General features: G+C 43.2%; 1 protein-coding gene across 1 annotated transcript; it reads left to right on the forward strand.

Annotated features, from left to right (window-relative positions):
* Nucleotides 1-897: 897 nt before the first annotated feature.
* Nucleotides 898-18,428, forward strand: POLR3D (RNA polymerase III subunit D). The gene is made up of 9 exons (XM_058194853.1): nucleotides 898-1,048; nucleotides 1,656-1,821; nucleotides 4,852-4,895; nucleotides 7,022-7,173; nucleotides 9,394-9,518; nucleotides 12,507-12,678; nucleotides 13,701-13,963; nucleotides 14,990-15,142; nucleotides 17,782-18,428. Exons 2-9 carry the CDS (start codon nucleotides 1,666-1,668, stop codon nucleotides 17,902-17,904), a joined length of 1,188 nt encoding a protein of 395 aa, XP_058050836.1. The 5' UTR covers nucleotides 898-1,048; nucleotides 1,656-1,665; the 3' UTR covers nucleotides 17,905-18,428.
* The last annotated feature ends 2,268 nt before the right edge of the window (nucleotides 18,429-20,696 follow it).

Raw genomic sequence — 20,696 nt, forward strand, 5'->3', positions numbered from 1 at the left:
TAGATAGATAGATAGATAGATAGATAGTTGATAGATAGATAGATAAATGGATGTAGATAGAAATAGAAATAAATAGATGATAGATAGATGATAGATATAGAAATAAATAGATTATATAGATATAGATATAGAAATAAATAGATTATAGATAGATATAGATAGAAATAGAAATAGATTATAGATACATAGAGATAGATAGAAATAAATAGATTATAGATATAAATATATATAAAAATAGAAATAAATAGATGATATAGAAATAGAAATAAATAATTATAGATATAGATATAGAAATAGATTATAGATAGATATAAAAATAGATTGTAGATAGATAGAAATAAAAATAAATAGATAGATAGATAGATAGATAGAAATAGAAATAAATAGATGATAGATAGAGATAGAAATAGATAGAAATAAATAATTATAGACAGACAGACAGAATTTTTTTATTGACCAAGTGTGATTGGATACACAAGGAATTTGTTTTGGTGCATAAGCTCTCAGTGTACATAAAAGAAAAGATACGTTCATTGAGAATTCTATGGTACAACCCTTAATGATAGTCATAGGGTACAAATAAGGAGGAGGTTAGGTGTAGGGGACTGCACTAAAGGCATGCTTTGAATAGTAAAAGTCAATCGTGTTTTTTTTTTTAAGAATGTGACTTTGCTCCCACTTTCGCATCCCTCCTCCCAACGGGATAACACACGTTCAATGCAACGTAGCGCAACATCCGCCCGCGACAAAGATGGCCGATTTTCCCTCTCCCCCCCTCTACTGGTTTTCCCCTGTCGGAGAGGAGGGGCGGAGAAGAAGCTATGCCCGCGACAAATATGGCGGACGACCACCACTACCCCCCCCTTTCGGGAACGCGTAAGACGTGGGAGCGTAGACTTAAGATGGCGGCTCAACGGCGCGCGCATGCGCCCTGAGAAGGAGTCGCGTTTGCAGGGGCGCCGGAGAAAGAAACCTGAACTGGGCCGGCGAGGCCTTGAAACCGTTTTCGGTTGGCCGGGAGAGGAGACGAGGCGAGGGGCTGCTTTCCGTAAGGGCGGCGTGGACGGGAAGTGGGGGGGGGAGGGGAGAAACACTGCCGAAGCTCTTGCGGATAGCCTGCAATGATTGGGGGTGGGGGGGGGGTGGACTGGCATCCCTGGTGCTTCTCCTGGTGGCCTCCAGTCCTTTCTTTAGCTCAGGAAAGGACCTTCTCTTCTCGGCGCTAGCCGGATAGGTGCGGGACGGCGGGTCCCATTCTCCGCAGCGCCCTTCCCGAGGAGTGGGGGCGGGGAGCCATTGCAGCCCCCATTGATACCCTATGAGGGGTGGGGACGATGGGATCTGTAGTCCCTGGGCTAAAGAGCAGAGGGCGGGGTGTCTGAGGGAAATGTGTGCGGCGTTTGGCTCCACACCTGGAAATGGTGCCAGCCCAGTTTGGTGTGTGTCCTGTTCCACGACTACAAAACCCCATCATCCCCAGCCCCCATGGGGTATCAGTGGGATCCACAATGGTCCCACACCTGGGAATGACACTGCGGAGGATGGGACCCCCCCTGTCGTCCTACACATCGTGGGGGGCAACGGAGAAGTTTCATCTTGTTTAAAGAGTTTTTTTTTAAAAAAATTTCTCAGCTAACTTTTCTTCTCTTTGGCAGGTCCTGCAAGATGTCCGAAGGAACTTCGAGTGGCGATCCGGAGAGCGGCCGGCCCTCGCTTCCTGCTGCTCGGGGATTAATAGGGAGAAGGACTCCCGCGCCGATCTCGGCAGGCCGCCTGCCTTCCATCCGCTCCCGAGATCTTACCCTTGGTGGGGTCAAAAAGGCAAGGGTCTCTTGCTAAGGAAGTCTCTTGCAAGCAGTATTTTTTTTATTATTTTTATTCCTAGGATCGGTGGTGGGATTCAGCCAGTTCGCACCACTTCGGGAGAACCAGTTGTTAACTTTCTGAGCAGTTTGGTGAACTGGTTGTTGGAAGAAATCATTAGGGCAGAGAATAGACTAGGAATAGGGAGTAGAGTAGAGTAGAATAGAATAGAACAGAACAGAACAGAACAGAACAGAATTTTTTATTGGCCAAGTGTGATTGGACACACAAGGAATTTTGTCTTGGTGCATATGGTCTCAGTGTACATAAAAGAAAAGATACGTTCATCAAGAATTCTAAAGTATTGTTAAATTACTTGATCCCACCACTGCCTGGGATACAGTTAGTCTGTTTGGTGAACGCACCAAAACCAAAAACAGAGACTGTGAGTTCTAGTTTTGCTTGGGCACAAAGCCAGCTGGATAATCTTGGGCCAGACCCTCTCTCTCAGTCTTAGGAAAAAGGCACTAGCAAATCCCTTCGAAAAACCTTGCCAAGAAAATTACATGGACCAGCAGCAATTGCCAGGAGTAAACACTAACCCAAAGACACACATTCACACAATAGGACAAGTTAAGGCTGCGTCATTCATGGACTGGAATTACTGTGCCTCCTTAGAAATTGTAGGGGTTACAATCATTTGTTTAGTGACCATTCAAAGTTACAACAGCACAGAAAAAAAGTGACCCGTGACCTTTTTTTTCCCACACGACTGTTGCAGCAGTTCCCATGGTCATGTGATCAAAATTTGGGTGCTGGCTTGCATTTATGATGGTTGCAGGGTCCTGGGGATGTGACCACCAAAATCCTTGGGGAAATCTGGTTCACTTAACAACTATGTTATTAACACCTACAGTGGTTCACTTAACAACTGTGGCAAAGGTGGTAAAATGGGACAAAACTCACTTGTCTTACTTAGGACCAGAAATAGGTGCAGAGGTGGTTCATGTGCTTAGAACAGAGTCAGAAGACCATTGAGAGGTAGACGGCTCAGCAGTTCAAAACCAGAGAGCTAGCCGTGTGATGGAATGAGCTCTCATCAGTTGGACCCAGCTTGGGCCCAGCAGTTCGAAAGTATGCAAATGCAGGTAGATAAATAGGTACCACTTCGGTGGGAAAATACTGGGGACATGAAAGAAGCTTTCTCGAGCATCCCCTAGACAATGGTGATGTCACCAGCTAGTCCTTTCAACCCGGAAGTGTCTTGGTAGGCGCTTCCGACATGAACATAATAATAGCAACAAGATGTTTTGGGCTTAATTGTGGTGATAAGTCGGGGGCTGCCAGTATGGGCTCAGGGTAAGGATGGCAATTGTGGGAGCTACATGGAACATTGGGGATTAAAGGGGCAGTGGGTGGAACAGTGTTGAAAAGTCCAAGGTTGACTCAGCCTTCTATCCTTTATAAGGTAGGTAAAATGAGGACCCAGATTGTTGGGGGGGCAATAAGTTGACTTTGTAAAAATATACAAATAGAATGAGACTATTGCCTTATACACTGTAAGCCGCCCTGAGTCTTCAGAGAAGGGCGGGGTATAAATGTAAACCAAAAAAAAAAAAAAAAAGTAGGGTTACATCACATACGCAAGCAAAGTTTTCTCCCCTCTCTTCCCTCTCAGGTTGGAGGGAAGAATTTGAAGCCTCTTCTTTTATCTAACCATTGCAAACTTGAGGCTGCACTATAATGGTCATATTTTTTTCTTTCAAAGTGGTAAACAATGTGTTGATTTGCGTTGTTTTTTCCCAGAAGTGTAAGAGAAAAATGCATGGATTACATGTGTCCTTCTTTGAGATAGGAACATCTTACGTTTTCTATATTTTTCCAAGCTTATTTCTGTTGAAAACCGTTCCATTCCCTCCAGTTTTGCTCTTTTTACTGCATGTTTTGTCCCCAGCAGGGGTGAAATATTGATTACGTGGAACTCTTCTAATGTTTTGGTTCTCCTGCAACAGCATCAGTTGAGACAGTCTAATTTCTGCACCATTCCTTTTTCCAGGCCTCATGTGACATGAGAGTGGATGAGTTCTTTAGCTCAGAGAGACAGTTCATCACCAAATCTCCATTTAGTAAAAAAACAACAAAAAAAACCTAGAATATTAAAGCTAAGCATGCTGACTTTTAATTACAAGATAAGGACACTTCTTTTCAAGAAAAGCAGGATCTCTTTAGTTCTAAATATTTGGCACAGATGCTTATCGGCCTGAACATAGATTGCTCTAGTTGGCAAAACCTGTCCCACTTTTGGTCATTATTAAGTTACAAGAGCAGAGATCCATGAGGAATGCTAACAATCATGAGGAAATTGCTGATTTTGGAGTTTTATTTCATTAAACATTTTATCTCATTCAGTTTAATTGCAGCGATACCTATTAACTTTTTAAAAACAGAAACAGGCTATTCTCTGTATTCTAAATGTTCCTTTTGTTTCTATGACTTGGTTATGCAATAACCAAGCTATCTGGAGGATTGTGAAGTTGCTGTTTATGTGAAGGATATTTGATTCTATATATAAACACCGCATTTTTATGATACAGAGTGGTCAATTTTACTTGATGTCTTCTGATTGCCGGTATTCAAATATTTTGAGATGTTGGCATTTGTTTGGAAAGAGAACAAAGAGAACTTGTCAATTTTGATTAAGCTTAAAGCATACCTTGAAGCCAAGAGCTTAGTACTGTAATGTTAAGGAATTCAAAATATTTGTGGCCCCTAAATATTGAAACATTTTTCTCTTCTCCAAGCATTGCAACTGTGAAGAATACTACAATTTTTTTTTCTTCCCTCAGAAATGTGAGAATCTCAAGTATATTTATATATTTTATTGTAAGCTACCTAATGTCACGTCAAATGAAATGGGTAGCTATACAAATCAAATCAAACAAATATTGGAGTTTCAATTTTAGCACACTCTGTACTCTGAAGAATGTCATAAAGAAAACATTGTGCTTAATCTATGCTTGTTCTCTTGTCTCCTTTTTTTTTTTTTAGAAAACCTTTGCCCCTAACATCATTAGCAGGAAAATCAAAGAAGAGTAAGTTCCCTTTCAAATTTGCTGTTTTCATGGAATGTATTAATATAAATGAACTGCTTAATGATCAGTAAAGCACTTAGAAGAACAGTCTTAATATGTGGTTTCAGCCAGGGTGGATTTGATTTGATTTAAATCAAGTCGATTTAAATCACTATTTAAATTAAACGATTAAATCACAATTTAAATTAAATTAAATCAAGTCGATCTAAATCACTAGTAAAAAGGCTTGATTTAAATCAACTCGATTTATCTCACTGAGATGGTGTAGGGTTTCCTGCCTGGGCAGGGGGTTGGACTAGAAGGCCTCCAAGGTCCCTTCCAACTCTGTTATTATATTGTTAAATCATAATTTTTAAAGAGCAACCATCACCTCTATCTCGCAGCAGCTCCTCCTCTGACCTGCTGTTGACTCACCGACCGTCCTAATATTGCAGAATCTACAGCCTCATATGCTACATAACTAAGCTCCATTTCATGCTGAATAAACTAAATTATTAACGTACCTTAAATATAAAACTAGCTTTAGATAGATTTTTTATTCCAAAAGCATTTCATTAAAATAAATTTGATAAAAATAAAAAATATCTGATTTTTTTTAAAAAAAAAATTGATTTTTTTGTATCCACTCTGGTTTAAGCCTTAACTTAAAGTTATCCTATGAACGCATGTTCAGGTTTATAATGCTAGAGAAAATTAGTAAAGAAAATATTTACTTGATTATACAGGTAATAAGAGCAGCAAGGATTGTTTCTGCACAAAATTGGAAAGCAGAGAAAATACCTCTGGAAGGGGAAGTTATTAAAAAAAATTAGACTGTGCAGAAATGAATAGATCAACTTTAATGATTAAAGAAAGAGGATTCAGAATATTTTAAGATACAGGATCAATTTTACCATTGGTTAGAAAAAAGATATAGATAAGCAAACTAATAGCAATGTAAGAAAATGGTATAATTAGAATATTGTATTTGTGGGAAAAATGGTAACAGATTAAATGAAAACAAAGATAGAAGAAACAATAAAAAGATGAAGCCAAGGAGAAAACGAGATGTCACATGGAAGGAATGACTGATGTATCAAATGTCTGTGTATAAAATAAAAAACTTTGTTCAAAAAGAAAGAAAGGTTTATAACGCTAGTTAGATCTCAGTTACTCTAAAGCCTTCCCTTGTGTGCTACCTTCTGAGATGCTATGTTTTAACATCACTTGGACTGTTAATCAAACCTATAATTTTGCTCTAAGGGCTTATTTGGTCAATTTCTTAAGTTATTATTTGGGGAAAAATGAGCATACAGCAGTTTAAAATCTTACTGCCCTTACCGAAGCATAGTTCCTGCACTGTGCTTATCGGCTGTCTTATTTGCTCTCTTTGGATAATATAGTTGTAGCTTTTTACACGTGGATGGGAGGGGTGAGTATTATACTGTAGTGTGTTTCTCATTTGCCCAGGCAACCAATTGTTAATAAACAAATTAAAACTATGTGGTGATTTTATGGAAAGATACAGACCTTTAGAACAGGGGTCTCCAACCTTGGCAACTTTAAAACTTATGGACTTCAACTCCCAGAGCTTTGCTGGCTTTCTGAAAGACATGCACTCTTCCTGCATGTCTGAAAAAGGCTCAGTCATCAAATCCTTATAAAGCTACTAATGCAAAGGGCCTTCTGGATATTTTGGAATCTTTTAAGTCCTAAAGACAAAGGGATGCAGTGGCTCAGGGGCTAAGATGCTGAGCTTGTCGATCGAAAGGTCAGCAGTTCGAATCCCTAGTGCCGCGTAATGGGGTGAGCTCCCGTTACTTGTCCCAGATTCTGCCAATCTAGCAGTTCGAAAGCACGTAAAAAATGCAAGTAGCAAAATAGGGACCACCTTTGGTTGGAAGGTAACAGCGTTCCATGCGCCTTTAGCGTTGTCATGCCGGCCACATGACCACGGAGACGTCTTCGGACAGCTGTGGCTTTTTGGCTTTGAAACGGAGATGAGCACCACCCCCTAGAGTCAGGAACGACTAGCACATATATGCAAGGGGAACCTTTACCTAAGTCCTAAAGACAGAAGTCTGGCAGCTCTCATTGAGCAATTGAATACATTTCTCCTGGTTTTGTTTTGTTTTTTTTCTCCTTAGACCCAAGGAGGACCTTTCTGTGATGAAAGAGAAGAAGGACCGCGATCGAGATCGGCAGCGGGAGAGTCATGGACGAGGCAGAGGGAGGCCAGAAGTTATTCAGTCTCACTCCATCTTTGAGCAAGGCCCAGCAGAAATGATGAGGAAGAAAGGTTTGAGAATGATTAACTTGGGGAAGTCCACTGTTTGGGCTTTTAAATTTTCACTCATCAAGCTTTCCTTGTGACTCTTAACCCGTTGGTTCCCACCCTACCAGCTTCAGCCATTACGGTACACAGTGTGGATCCCAGTATACTTGTGAAATAGGATGAGATAAATTAGTAAAATCGGAATGTGTTGTATCTGATAGAAAGCTTTTAGTGAGCCGCTTTAGTGGTTAGAGTGCCTTACTGCAGGCTACTTCTGTTGATCATCGGCTGCCAGCAGTTTGGCAGTTCGAATCTCACCAGGCTCAAGGTTGACTCGGCCTTCCATCCTTCTGAGGTGGATCAAATGAGGACCCAGATTGTTGGGGGGCAAGAGGCTGACTCTGTAAACTGCTTAGAGAGGGCTGTAAAGCACTGTGAAGCAGTATATAAGTCTAAGTGCTATTGCTGTTTAAGTAAGCTATGATAAAGTAATTAGTGCATCTTGAGGGTTGGCGTAAAAATCCTCAGCATCAGAGCTGGTTGGGCAAGTCCATCTTGGCAGCATTCAGTGCGGGAGATTTGATACGGACAAGATTCTCTGTGACATCAACTGACACCTATAGAATGGGTTCCTATTTTTCTGGTTGGTTTAAAGATTGCCAAAATGTAACAGGAAGCTGGGTTAGACTTGGTATTTAATTCCTCCTTGGGTGAACAGGTGATGCTCCCCTACCCAAAAACTCTTGGTCAAACCAGATATCCTAGAAAACGATTAATCTGTCTCCAGCATGTTGCTTGAATAGATCCATTGATCATAAAGTAGTGGCCAAAATTGTGGAAACCTTTTGGGAAATGTGTATTTCTGAAGTTTCATGGCTAATAACACCACTTTTTTTTTTTGGAGTTTCAAGATAAACATATTCCAGTGCTGGAATGGCCTAGGAATAGCCCAGAACTTAACCCAACTGAAAATCTATGGAGCCGACTAAAGAAACTTGTTAGTCAGAAGCGACCCAGCAATAACCCCCCCCCCCAAAAAAAAAAACCTTAATAGAAGCCATCATTCAATCTTGGTTTCACATTATAACAACTGTGGAACTAAAAGACTTGGTTCACTCGAAGGGAAGACGTTGTAAGGCCATAATTCATGCTAAAGATTACCCAACTAAGTATTTACTGACATGGTGATAATTTTTGTATATCTAATAACAACAACAACAACAACAGAGTTGGAAGGGACCTTGGAGGTCTTCTAGTCCAACCCCTTACCGAGGCAGGAAACCCTACACCATCTCAGACAGATGGTTATCCAACATCTTCTTAAAAATTTCCAGTGTTGGAGCATTCACAACTTCTGCAGATAAGTTGTTCCACTTATTAGTTGTTCTAACTGTCATGAAATTTCTCCTTAGTTCTAAGTTGCTTCTTTCCTTGATCAGTTTCCACCCATTGCTTCTTGTTCTATCCTCAGGTACTTTGGAGAATAGTTTGACTCCCTCTTCTTTGTGACAACCCCTGAGATATTGGAACGCTGCTATCATGTCTCCCCTAGTCCTTCTTTTTATTAAACTAGACATACCCAGTTCCTGCAACCGTTCTTCATATGTTTTAGCCTCCAGTCCCCTAATCATCTTTGTTGCTCTTCTCTGCATTCTTTCTAGAGTCTCAGCATCTTTTTTACATCGCGGTGACCAAAACTGAATGCAGTATTCCGAGTGTGGCCTTACCAAGGCATTATAAATCTTGTTTTTTCTATGGTGATAATTTTTGTATATCTCGTTTTTTCTACATGTTGCACTTTTCTTCTTTATCCTGTAACTGCTATTCTAATAGCAAATCCTTCATAAAAGTTATTGCATTACATTCTTGATTAAATTATCTTTCCATTGATATATGATTTTATGGTACTACTCCAAACAAAAGTGGTGTCATTAGCTAGTTTTAGAAAATACACTTTTCCCAAAAGGTTTCCACAATTTTGGCCACTACTGTAAATTAACCACAGTGTTCTCCAGAATCCTCTTTTTCCTTATTCCTTCTCTTTGAGTTTCCTACTCTTTCTTTGTTTGCATAAACACAGATGTATCCATTTATGATTCTAATAAAGCCTTTTTTAAAACTTGTTGTTTAATGAAACATCTGGCGCAGGTGACTTGGCCATCCAGGATCTCCTTGGCTGTGCACCATAAAATTGCATTATGAGAGGTGCTACTTGAATTGATGCTGTTCTTGCTTTCTCTGCAGGTACCTGGGATAAATCTGTGGATATGTCCGACTTTGGCCCATCCCACATCATCAACATAAAGAAAGAGAAGAGGGAGACGGATGAAGAGACTAAGAAGATCTTGCGCATGTTGCAAAAAGATGATGTGAGTTTGAGGAGGGCCACGCTTGGAGGAACCATCCAAAAACTCCCGAAATAATATGGACTTTATCCCAGTGGTGAAATCCAATTTTTTTTACTACCGGTTCTGGGGGCGTGGGTTGGTGGGCGTGGCTTGGTGGGCGTGGCAGGGGAAGTGTACTACGAAATCTCCATTCCCACCCCACTCCAGGGGAAAGATACTGCAAAATTCCCATTCCCACCCCACTCCTGGGGGAAGGATATTGCAAAATCTTCATTCCCACCCCATTCCAGGGAAAGGATACCGTAAAATCTCCATTCCCACCCCATTCCTGAGGTGGTATTTGCCAGTTCTCCGAACTACTCAAAATTTCCGCTGCCGCTTCTCCAGAACCTGTCAGAACCTGCTGGATTTCACCCCTGCTTTATCCTCATAGGACTCAGCCGCTAAGGCAGTGGCCCTCAAACTTTTGGGTGCTGTGGACCAGTTCTGTGGAGAGTGGGTTTTGTGTGGACAGTGGGGCGGTGGGGGGCATGGTTTTACGTGTTGCCTGTATCCACGCGTGCAGGGTTGGGGCTTCACTTGCTTGCACAGACCGATTCCTGGCAGGCCGCGGCGTGGTGCCAGTCCATGGATCAGAGGTTGGGGATCCCTGTTCTGAGACATTGGTGGGCACTGTTGCTAGCTGAAGTTGAGGGTGTATATATTGAATATGTTCCTGGAAATAGGAGTGTTTCAGTTCATTGTAATCTGATACGATTTTAACACAGGATCAGGGGTGAAATGCTCCCGGTTCGGACCGGATCGCCCGATCTGGTAGCAATGGCGGCAGGTGGTTCGGAGAACCGGTAGCAAAAATCCCTCCGCCCGCCCCCCATGCCTAGCTGAGCCACGCAATCATCAGAGGGTTTTTTTTTGTTTTTTGTTTTTACTTTTATAAGCATTTTTTCTTAGGCTGAAGAAACGCTTTTAAAAGTTAAAAAAAAAAGCCTGATGATCGCGCGGCTCAGCTGGGATCATCAGAGGCTTTTAAAAACCTCTTCGGCCAAAGAGGTTGTAGCAAAAATGCTTTTAAAAGGCTCCTCTGACGATCCCAGCTGAGTTGCCTGATCATCAGAGGCTTTTTTTCTTTTAAAGGTTAAAAAAAAATGCTTTTTTAAAAAAAGAAAAACCTTTGACGATCAGGCAACTCAGCTGGGATTGTCAGAGGAGCCTTTTAAAAGCATTTTTTTACAACTTCTTCGGCCAAAGAGGTTGTAGAAAAAATGCTTTTAAAAGTTAAAAAAAAAGTTGGCCACGCCCACCCAGTCACATTATCTCTCCCACCAAGCCAAGCCCACAGAACTGGTAGTAACAAATTTTACCACTGCACACGATGCCATTTTTCTGTTAATTTTTTTCCACCTATAGTTACTTTCTCTACTCCTTTCTGATCTCAGCTCTAAGAATGAAGGGCAGGTTTAAGGAAGTTTGTACCTGTGGAAACATTTCTCCACACATTGATACATTGCCAGGCTAAACTCTGCACACAAGAATAACCACATGCACTTCCTCTGTTTACATAACATGATATTCCCCGAACAAATGAACTGTTAGGGCTTGAAGCAGAAACGTGCAAAATATTTAGTCTCAAAACAGTTTGAGCACCACATTTCATGAAGTGTTTCACTCTTCATTGTAAAATAATGCGAGAGATTTTGCAAAGCTCTGGTGGGAACAGCATACGTAGCTTGCAGTAAGGGAGCTACAGGGAATCCTCGACTTACAACCGTTCATTTAGTGACCCGTTCAAAGTTACAGCAGTGCTGGAAAAAAAAGCGACTTACGACCATTTTTCACCATTACCTTTCCAGCATCCCCATAATCATGCGATCAGAATTCAGATACTTGGCAATTGGTTCATTTTTATAACCGTTGCTGCATCCCAAGGTCGTGTGATTAATTTTTGTGACCTTGTGATGAGCAGAATCAATGGGGAAACTAGATTCATTTACGAACCAGATTGCTAACTTATCAACGGCAGTGATTCGCTTAACAACGGCGGCAAGAAAGTTTGTAAAATGGGACAAAACTCACTTAACAAATATCTCAATAACAGAAGTTTTGGGCTCCCATTGGGTTCGTAAGTCAAGGACTTCCTGTATTCTCTCAAAAAAGCACATTCTCTCCTGACATTGGATTACAAACTACCTCTTTATTGGTTAATTGGCTTGTTCATTCAATTCAGAGGCTGAAACTGGCCAGCTTACAGTAGCGGCCAAAATTGTGGAAACCTTTTGGGAAAAGTGTATTTTCTAAAACTAGCCAATAATACCACTTTTTTGTTAGAGTAGGACATATAAAATTAAATATCAATGGAAAGATAATTTAATCAAGAATGTATTGCAATAACTTTTATGAAGGATTTGCTATTAGAATAGCAGTTATAGGATAAAGAAGAAAAATGAAACATGTAGAAAAAATGAGAGATTCAAAAATTATCATCATAGAAAAAACAATATATATACAAAAATTATCACCACATCAGTTAATACTTAGTTGGGTAACCTTTAGCATGAATTATGGCCTTACAACGTCTTCCCATGAAGCGACCAAGTCTTTTAGTTCTGCAGCTATTATAATGTGAAACCAAGATTGAATGGTGGCTTCTGTTAACTGGGTTTTATTGCTGGGTCGCTTCTGATAAATAAGTTTCTTTAGTCAACTCCATATATTTTTAACTGGGTTAAGGTCTGGGCTATTCTCAGGCCATTCCAGCAGTGGAATAGGATTATCTTGAAACTCCCCCCAAAAAGTGGTGTTATTAACCATCAAACCTCAAAAATACACTTTTCCCAAAATGTTTCCACAATGTTGGCCCGTACTGTACATTTAAAAATAGAAACGATTAAAAAAAAAACACCATATCATCATGGAGTCAAAACAGACTCATGGGATAGCATACAAAATAGTCTCCAGGAATGGTTTCTCTTTTTTCAACCTGCCGTTTTCTCTCTCATTCTTTGGTCCCAGTTCCTGGATGACCCAGGCTTGAAAAATGACATTCGAAACAAGCCAGTTCAGCTGCCTCTGGCACATTCTGGTTGGCTTTTCAAGGAAGAAGGGGATGATCAGGAAGACAGCAAACTATTGAACGCCAGCCATAAAGAGGAGGAGCTGGAAACAGGTGTATCTTCAGTGAAAGGTAGGTGGCTCAGGTTGACCTGGAACAGATGAGTGAGTAGTGTCACCCCTGGAGGCCATCTTTTTCTTTAGATCTTCAGTGCTGTGGGAAAATGGGAGGGGGGTTACCTGCAGTGGGTAGAGATATATAGCCATAACAACATTCTTTTCCCTGGGGGTCAAGGATGTTCAGACTGCACCTGGAGAGGCGTGACTGGGGGGCATCTCCAGTTGGGACAGTAGATAGATTGGACCATGTGATGGACATGTGAGTGCAGGGGAAGGGACTTTGACTTTCCTTTGGGTGGGGAAAACCCGGGAGCTTTCAGATTAGATTAGATTAGATTAGATTAGATTAGATTAGAATAGAATAGAATAGAATAGAATAGAATAGAATAGAATAGAATAGAATAGAATAGAATAGAATAGAATAGAAGGTAGTCGGAAACTCAGTCCGTGGGAAAAAAAAACACCTTTATTCGAACAGTTGAGAATTACTTCATTCCCAGCATAGTTCAACTAAATTAAAACAAATTCCTCCCAAAACAAATTCCTCAGTCCTATCGCAAACCTTGGTCCAATTAGGCAAACTGCCAAAGGCCTTTCTTGGCAAACATTCAGAAGTCACAAAAATAAATGCAAGACGTAGACAAAGCAGAAGACGAAGCTACCAACGTTGTTTTCCGGCAAAGCCCAAACGCCGTTGCTGGTCTTTTAAGCCTTATGGGAGGGGCCAATCATCAGTAGGGAGGGGCCCTACTCCTGAGTTGTCCTCTTTGCTTGAACTGCTCTTGCCTTCCGGCAGCTCTTCTCATGTGTGCACTAGGAACAGGCTCCTCCTGTTCCTCTGCCTCATTACTGTCAGCCTCTGGAGGCTCTGGAGTCCGCACCTCACTCCCCGATGGCCCTGGCCTCGCCTCAGCCTCATCGCTGTCCGACTCTGTTGCCAGCTCCGCAGGCTGTTGGCGGACCGCAGCAGCCCTTTTATCTCCACATCTCATCCTGACTCTCCTCTCTCTCTCTCTCTCTCTCTCTTTCTGTCAGTGAAAGAAGAACCCCACGATGAAGAGGAGACGCCATGCGCCCAGGCTCCAGCACCCACAAAAACCCCTCCTCCCTTCCCTCATGATGTCTCCCTTGCGGAGCTACTTCCAAGGTTGAGTCTCTCCAAGGAGGAAGAGTTGCTCTTTTTGCAGCTGCCAGACACGCTCCCGGGACAGCCGCCCACGCAGGACACGAAGCCGCTCAAAACAGAAGTGCAGAACGAGGATGGGCAGATGATGGTGATAAAACAGGAGAAAACACAGGTACTGCTCCTGCTGAAACAAGCGCGGGTGGCGTTTACGTAGGCTGGAAACAGAGAGCTGCCGGATGGAAGGCAGGACGTTGGCATTTTGGTAGAAAAACAACGGCGGTCTAACCGTTGGTTACAAATGTGTATTCTGAGATGGGATGGCAATGCTCGAACCGAGATGTTTTCCCAGAGTTGAGTGTTTTACTGGCATAATTATCCTAAAATTTACATGACGCTTGATCTTAGCCAAATGGCCAAGAGCCAGATTTAATATCCTCCCCTCAGCACTCCTTCAGGCAGGAGTTGTTGTTTTTATTATTATTATTATTATTATAAACTTTTATTCACCAGACATGAAACTCAGTCAACTGAACATTCACATTATTATTAATAATAACATTATTATCTTTATTCATTAAACATGGAACTCAGTCAACTGAACGTTCAAAAAGGCATCACAAATACCATTGACTGGTGCTAGTGGCTGATACGGGTTGCTGCCAGTGTCCTAGGTATCAACCAAGTGCCTTCTTAAGATGTACCATGTTCCAAGCAGCACAGTTTTTTGCAGTTCTATTTTGTGATTTTTTTTCCAGTTCTATTTCTTTGACTCTGGCATCTCCTGGTACCACGATGTCAATAAATTGTACGTTTCGGTTTTCGACAACTGTGATATCTGGCGTGTTGTGTTCCAAATGACAATCCATCTGTATTCGAAAGTCCCATAAGATCTTCACATTCTCGTTTTCTATAACTTTTTCCACTTTATTTTTTTATTATTATTACTATTATTATTACTATTACTATTATTACTATTACTATTCTAATAGTGGGAGGTAAGGAAGGTTCCAGAAAAAAAAAAGAACTTTCCTGTTTTGCTTCTATAGGCATCTTGGCATTCAACTCCTCTTGTCCAGGCACAGAAAATAGGATTGTAATTATGTTTTAAGGGAGAGCACAGAGGGAGTTTCCAAATCTTCTTAAGTCTTGGTTTCTCCCTGGCTCCTCCCTCAACTTGTCCACTTCTGCTTTTTTTCAGGAGACCAAGGAAGCGGAGAATACCTGCACCCTGGGGGACCTCTCTGAAGGGCAAGTGGGGAAGCTGCTGATCCGGAAATCAGGAAAGGTGCAACTTGTCCTCGGCCAGGTGACTCTAGACATAACCACGGGAACGCCCTGCTCCTTCCTTCAGGTGCGCCTCGCTCTTCTGGGACGCCATTTCAAACGCGAAGCATTCAGAGGCTGTGTATCTGGGAATAGCAATTGCAGGAAACAGACAGTGTCAGGCCTGGAAACCATACTAGACTTTAGGGTTCCAGACGCTGCCACATTTTTCCCCTGAGGGGAGGAAGGGGGGCTGAGGGGTACGGTAACATTCTTCAAGCGGTCAAGGTCGGATGGTGTTCGCATCTGCAGGAAGAGTGGCGAGAAGATATTCGAATGAACTGGGAGAACGTGGGACCATGTGACCATCAAAGGGGTCAGGGGGGTGGGACTCTTGGGGTTTGTATAACTGGGGAAAAGAATCCGGAAATTCAGTTTTGGAATTTCACTCATCGTGTGCCAGTTTCCTCACGCTAGTGGGGATCTCTTGAGGACAATGGCTTCTGGGTTTTTCTTTATGCAGAGGAGGTTTTTCTGGAACCTTGACAGACAGCTTGGAAAGGGTTGGTATATGACCCCTCCTCCAAAATGCTGCCGTCAAACCAAGGGTGAAATGCTCCCGGTTCAGACCGAATCGCCCGATCCGGTAATGATGGTGGCGGGTGGTTCGGAGAACCAGTAGCAAAAATTCCTGCCCCCATCCATGCCCAGCTGAGCTGCACGATCATCAGAGATTTTTTTTTTTTTTTTACTTTTAAAAGCATTTTTTCTTTGACCGAAAAAATGGTTTTAAAAGTAAAAAAATAAATAAAAAATCCTCTGATGATCGCCCGGCTCAGCTGGGATCGTCAGAACCTTTTAAAAGCGTTTTTTCTACAACCTCTTCGGCCGAAGAGGTTGTAGAAAAAACGCTTTTAAAAGAAAAAAAAATCAGCCACGCCCACCCAGTCACATTCCCCCCCCACCATCAAGCCATGCCCGCAGAACTGGTAGTAACAAATTTTACACCACTGTACACCACCAAAGTTTACAGTTTCACCACTGAGTCAAACTGCTTCTTGAGGTGATTTGGAAATATTCGTCGTCTTTTTTTTTTTTGAAATTTTTATTTTATTGTATACACAAACAAACATTTAATGCATCAGTCATTCCTTCCATGTGACATCTCGGTGCCTTCTCTGTGACTTCGTCTTTTTGGACAGGGAGCCACAGCAGAGGGCTGAAAGAGCCACATGCGGCTCCAGAGCCGCAGGTTGCTGACCCCTGTACTTGAGGATGAAAAATGATGACAGCTCCTTGCTCAAAGTCAGCATGTTGCCAAAACTAGGTTTGGATCAGCGGCAAAAAATTCCTGGAACATCCAGGAATCAAAATAGAATAGAATCAAGATAGAGAGATGATGGTCTAGGTTGAGAAATAATTACGGTAACGTCTTAACTGGCACAGAAAAGGAGTGAGGAGTTAAACAAGTAGTCTTGTTTATTTATTTATTTCTAAATACTCTGATATTATCAGTCCCGAGCTTTCAGGATAGAGCAGGTTTTTGTTTTTTCATTTTGCTTTGGCCTAATTTAAATTGTTTATATTTCTAAAGCAGATTGAGCACCTGGCTGAGACCTCCTACTGTTTCACAAAATCCGTTGCTTCCTCAGGCTTGCAAAGCTTCTTGGATTAGGTCTTGATGCTTGCTTACTTTTTTTTTTTTTACTCTGGAGAAGCTTTGGAGTAATTGTTCTTTGTCAGTATATTCATGAACTGGAATAGGGCATAACAACAGGTCAGCCAATGAAGTCTGTTTGGTAACTGAAACATAGTATTTGTTGTATGGGGCCATAAGAGACAGTTTGGAGCCTGGGCGTGGCTTAACTGTTCTGTATATAAGTATTGTGACCTAGGCCCAGGTAGTTATTCCCAGACACAATCAATCCTAAACAAACCTATTCTATTAGAACAGCTGAGAATTACTTCATTCTCAGCTTACTCCAAATTAATTCCAAAACAAAGTCCTTCAGAAAAAGTCCTTCGGCCTTATCCCAAACCTTTGTCTTTGGCACCCTGCCAAGGGTTTTTCTTGGCAAAGCCCCACGAAGTTCAGAAACAGGAGACAAGAAACAATTGTAGCAACATTGCTTTCCTACAAAAAGTCCAAGAGCCTTTGCTGCTGTTTTAAGTCTTATGGGAGGGGCCAATCATCTCCTGGCCTTACTCCTGAGTCGTCCTTTTTCCTTCAGCTGCTCTTGCCTTCTGGCAGCTCATCGCATGCGTGCACTAGGAAGAGGCTTCTCTTATTCCTCTGCCTCTCTGCTGTCCGCTTCTGGAGGCTCCTGAGTCCGCACATCACTCCCAGATGGCCCTGGCCCCATCTCTGCCTCTGACGCAGAGTTCTTGTTTGGGCCTTCCTCTGACTCCAAGACTGACCATTGTCCTCCCCAGCCTCCTCACTGTCTGACTCCGCTGCCAGCTCCGCAGGCTGCTGGCAGACCACAACAGTAAGCTTGAGAGCATTAGCTTCTCTCGCCTCCATTTTTGCCTTCTCCATTTTATGCTTCCATTTTGTGCTGTGTTTGTACTGGCTATTTCTCTCCTCTACAATGTGGGAGAACCTACCATGGTATTGCGCATAAAGTATTTTCTTATGTAGTTGAATCCTGCAGCATTATTTAATTATGTGTCCGATTGTGCGTGCTGCAACAAACTCTGACGTTCTTTTCTCTCGGTCTCGCAAAGGAGCTGGTGTCAGTCAGCATTGGGGACAATCGGAGCGGCGAGATGATCGTCTTGGGCCACGTGAAGCACAAGCTGGTTTGTGCTCCAGATTTTGAATCCTTGCTAGCGTACAAGCATCGATAGGACTGCTGCAAAACAACAGCAACAACCCATTCTTTTGCCAGGGTAGCTGGTGGTTCTGCCTAAACAGCGATGATTTGGGCTCTCCCAAAGTGCCTCTTCCTAAATTGAGGAAGACAGAAGCGTTTCCAGGAAGACTCTGCTAGAAGAGAAGTGGCAACCTTCATGGGAACGAGACTTGAAAAACATCTTGCGGTCGGAGATTTTATCTGGAGCTGTCGAATCTCTGGAGGTAGGGGAAAGGGTCCGAAGCCAAGGACTTGCCGCATCCTTCCACTCAGTTCCATACAGGATGTGACTTGCACCCTTGTAACGACTTTTAATGGCTTAATTGAGCGCACTACCCGGTGATATTATCCCAAAGGGAGATTGGAAAGATGTGAGCCCTGGAGCCGAGATTACCTGTTTAACCAGCTGTTTTCCCGCAGATGCTTAGCAAAGATGTCACCGTTCCAAACGCCTGCAGGAGATCGTGATACAGGGATGCCTTTTCTCTTTCGCCTTCTGGATCTTAACTACCACCCAGTGCGGTAAGCCTGGTGGACTTCAACTCCTGACTTCAAGTTCTGGGAGTTGAAGTCCACCAGGCTTAAAGTTGGCAAGGTTGGAGACCCCTGCATTAGACTGTGTCTTCTCCCGTACATCTCTTGTTGTCTAGACCAGCTCATCAGAAACCTGGCGAGGTTTTTGGTTTTTTTCTTAAGGCTACTTTCGTCCCATCTCTGAACAGCCAGGGGTGGGAAAAAAATTATGTAGTTGGCAAGCTCTGCCGTTTCTCGTGTTTATAATGCTGGGCTGTGACAAAAGCAGCAACAGGGCTTCTTCTATCAATGGCGACGGCAAAGAGGGAACGTCTCGTGCTTTTAATCCGGCTTTCATTTCCCTCTACTTGAAGCGGCCGAGCATCGCCAGACCTATGGTCCTCAGTGAAAGATTCCTGCAGTGGCAGAGGGGGCAGGAAGTCCTGGATGGCATATTCTGACCATATAGCCAAAATCTCTCTCCCCACACTTTGGTCTAGCTTGCATGTCTCTCTCTCTCTCTCTCTCTCTCCTCTCTCCTCCCTCTCTCCTCTCCCTCCTCTCTCTCTCCTCTCTCCTCCCTTTCTCTCCTCTCCTCTCTCTCCCTCCCTCTCCTCTCTCTCCCTCTCCTCCCTCCTCTCTTTCTCCCCTCTCTCTCTCCTCTCCTCCCTCCTTCTCTCCTCTCTCTCTTTCTCCCTTTCTCTCTCTCTCCTCTCTCTCCTCTCCTCTCCCTCTCCTCTCCTCTCCCTCCCTCTTCCTCTCCCTCCTCCTCTCTCTTTCTCCCCTCTCTCTCCTCTCCCTCCTGCCTTCTCTCCTCTCTCCCTCCTCCCTCTCCCTCCTTCTATCCCCTCCTCTTTCTCCCTTTCTCTCCTCTCTCTCCTCTCCTCTCTCCCTCTCCTCTCCCTCCCTCCCTCCCTCTTCCTCTCCCTCCTCCCTCTCTCTCTCTCTCTCTCTCCTCTCCCTCCTGCCTTCTCTCCCTCTCCCCTCTCCCTCTCTCCTCCTTCCCCTCTCTCCTCTCTCCCTTTCTCTCTCTCTCTCCCTCTCTCTCTCCCCCCTCTCCCTCCCTCCTTCTCTCCCCTCTCTGTCTCTGTCTCTCTCTCACACACACAAACCTATTGAGGAATCCAGTGCTCTGGTTTAAAATGATTCTCCTTTCACACTCTTGCCTTGGACTTCAGACATGATGGCAAGAAAGCTGTGGTTTGCTTACCTTTGTTATCTATCATGCTTTGCTAAGCAGGACCATTAAGTCTTTAAAGATTTTTTAGAGAGCAGCAGCTAAAAGTATTTCTGCTGCTTGGGTTTTTGTTCTTCACAGCAATTGGGAAATCATAAAACTGAGAAAGCTGACGGTAGCATTGACTACAAAGATCAGTTCTCTGTTGAGGCATCTTTTTTTTTTCCCCACTGAGTACCTTTATTTGATCTTCTTGGTTAGACCACAACTTTGTGGTCAGGTTGCTGGCATTTATTTATCATCTGTATATCTGTAAATAAAAGTGGACTAGAATGATTCTGTGTCTACAGTCCAAGGAATTTGAATAGGTTTGCACTTCGAAGCACTACGAGGTAAGGAAACAGGAAAGACATTTTCATCTTACCTGTCAGTGGACACCCAGGCAGGACACTACGATTTGATAGAAGCATCTGGGAAATCAGGAGATTCAAGCAGTTCAAAGGAGTATACAGGTTTATTGCAGCTATGGCTAACCTTTTTGCCGTCGTGTGCCAAAAGCCGGGGGAGCGAGGGGGAGTCGCGTGCGTGTGTACCCACACCCATAATGTAATGTCCCTGTGTGTGTGCTACCCCCCCCCCACGCATGTGCGTGCGACCTCCCCACACATGCGTGCATGTCCCCCACACTCCCCCTGTGGATGTGCACGCGACAAAAACAGGGCCTGCAGAGAGTTTGAGAGGCCTGCAGAATGCTCCTGGGGGTTGGGGAGAGCAAAAACGCCCCTGTTTTGGGGGGAAATGGGCCTGTTTTTGGCCTCCCAAATCCCCCACGCGTCACATTTTTGCCCTCCCCGGGCCCCAGGAGCACTCTGCAGGCTTCCCAAACCCTCTGCAGGCCCTGTTTTTGCGAAAAATGGGACAGGTGGGGCAGGGTTTTGAGAGGCCAAAAATGGCTGTATTCAGTATATAAGACCCACTGACATTTCCACCCTGGGGGGGGGGAGAAGTGCGTCTTATATCCAAAAAGTATGGTAATTCAGCAATTATGGCTAAGGGAGAAACCAATGTCCTTTACAGGGTTCCTCTACCCCTCTGCT

Source organism: Ahaetulla prasina, chromosome 9, assembly GCF_028640845.1.
Source record: "Ahaetulla prasina isolate Xishuangbanna chromosome 9, ASM2864084v1, whole genome shotgun sequence".
In the NCBI taxonomy this organism is placed as follows: domain Eukaryota; kingdom Metazoa; phylum Chordata; class Lepidosauria; order Squamata; family Colubridae; genus Ahaetulla; species Ahaetulla prasina.

What these genes read in the sequence shown, in the direction of transcription:
- POLR3D (XM_058194853.1), top strand. Translation starts at nt 1,666, where the DNA reads ATGTCCGAAGGAACTTCGAGTGGCGATCCGGAGAGCGGCCGGCCCTCG. An exon ending in AGCAGGAAAATCAAAGAAGA is followed by an intron (nt 4,896 to 7,021) that starts GTAAGTTCCCTT and finishes TTTTCTCCTTAG; the next exon opens with ACCCAAGGAGGACCTTTCTG. An exon ending in AGGTGTATCTTCAGTGAAAG is followed by an intron (nt 12,679 to 13,700) that starts GTAGGTGGCTCA and finishes TCTTTCTGTCAG; the next exon opens with TGAAAGAAGAACCCCACGAT.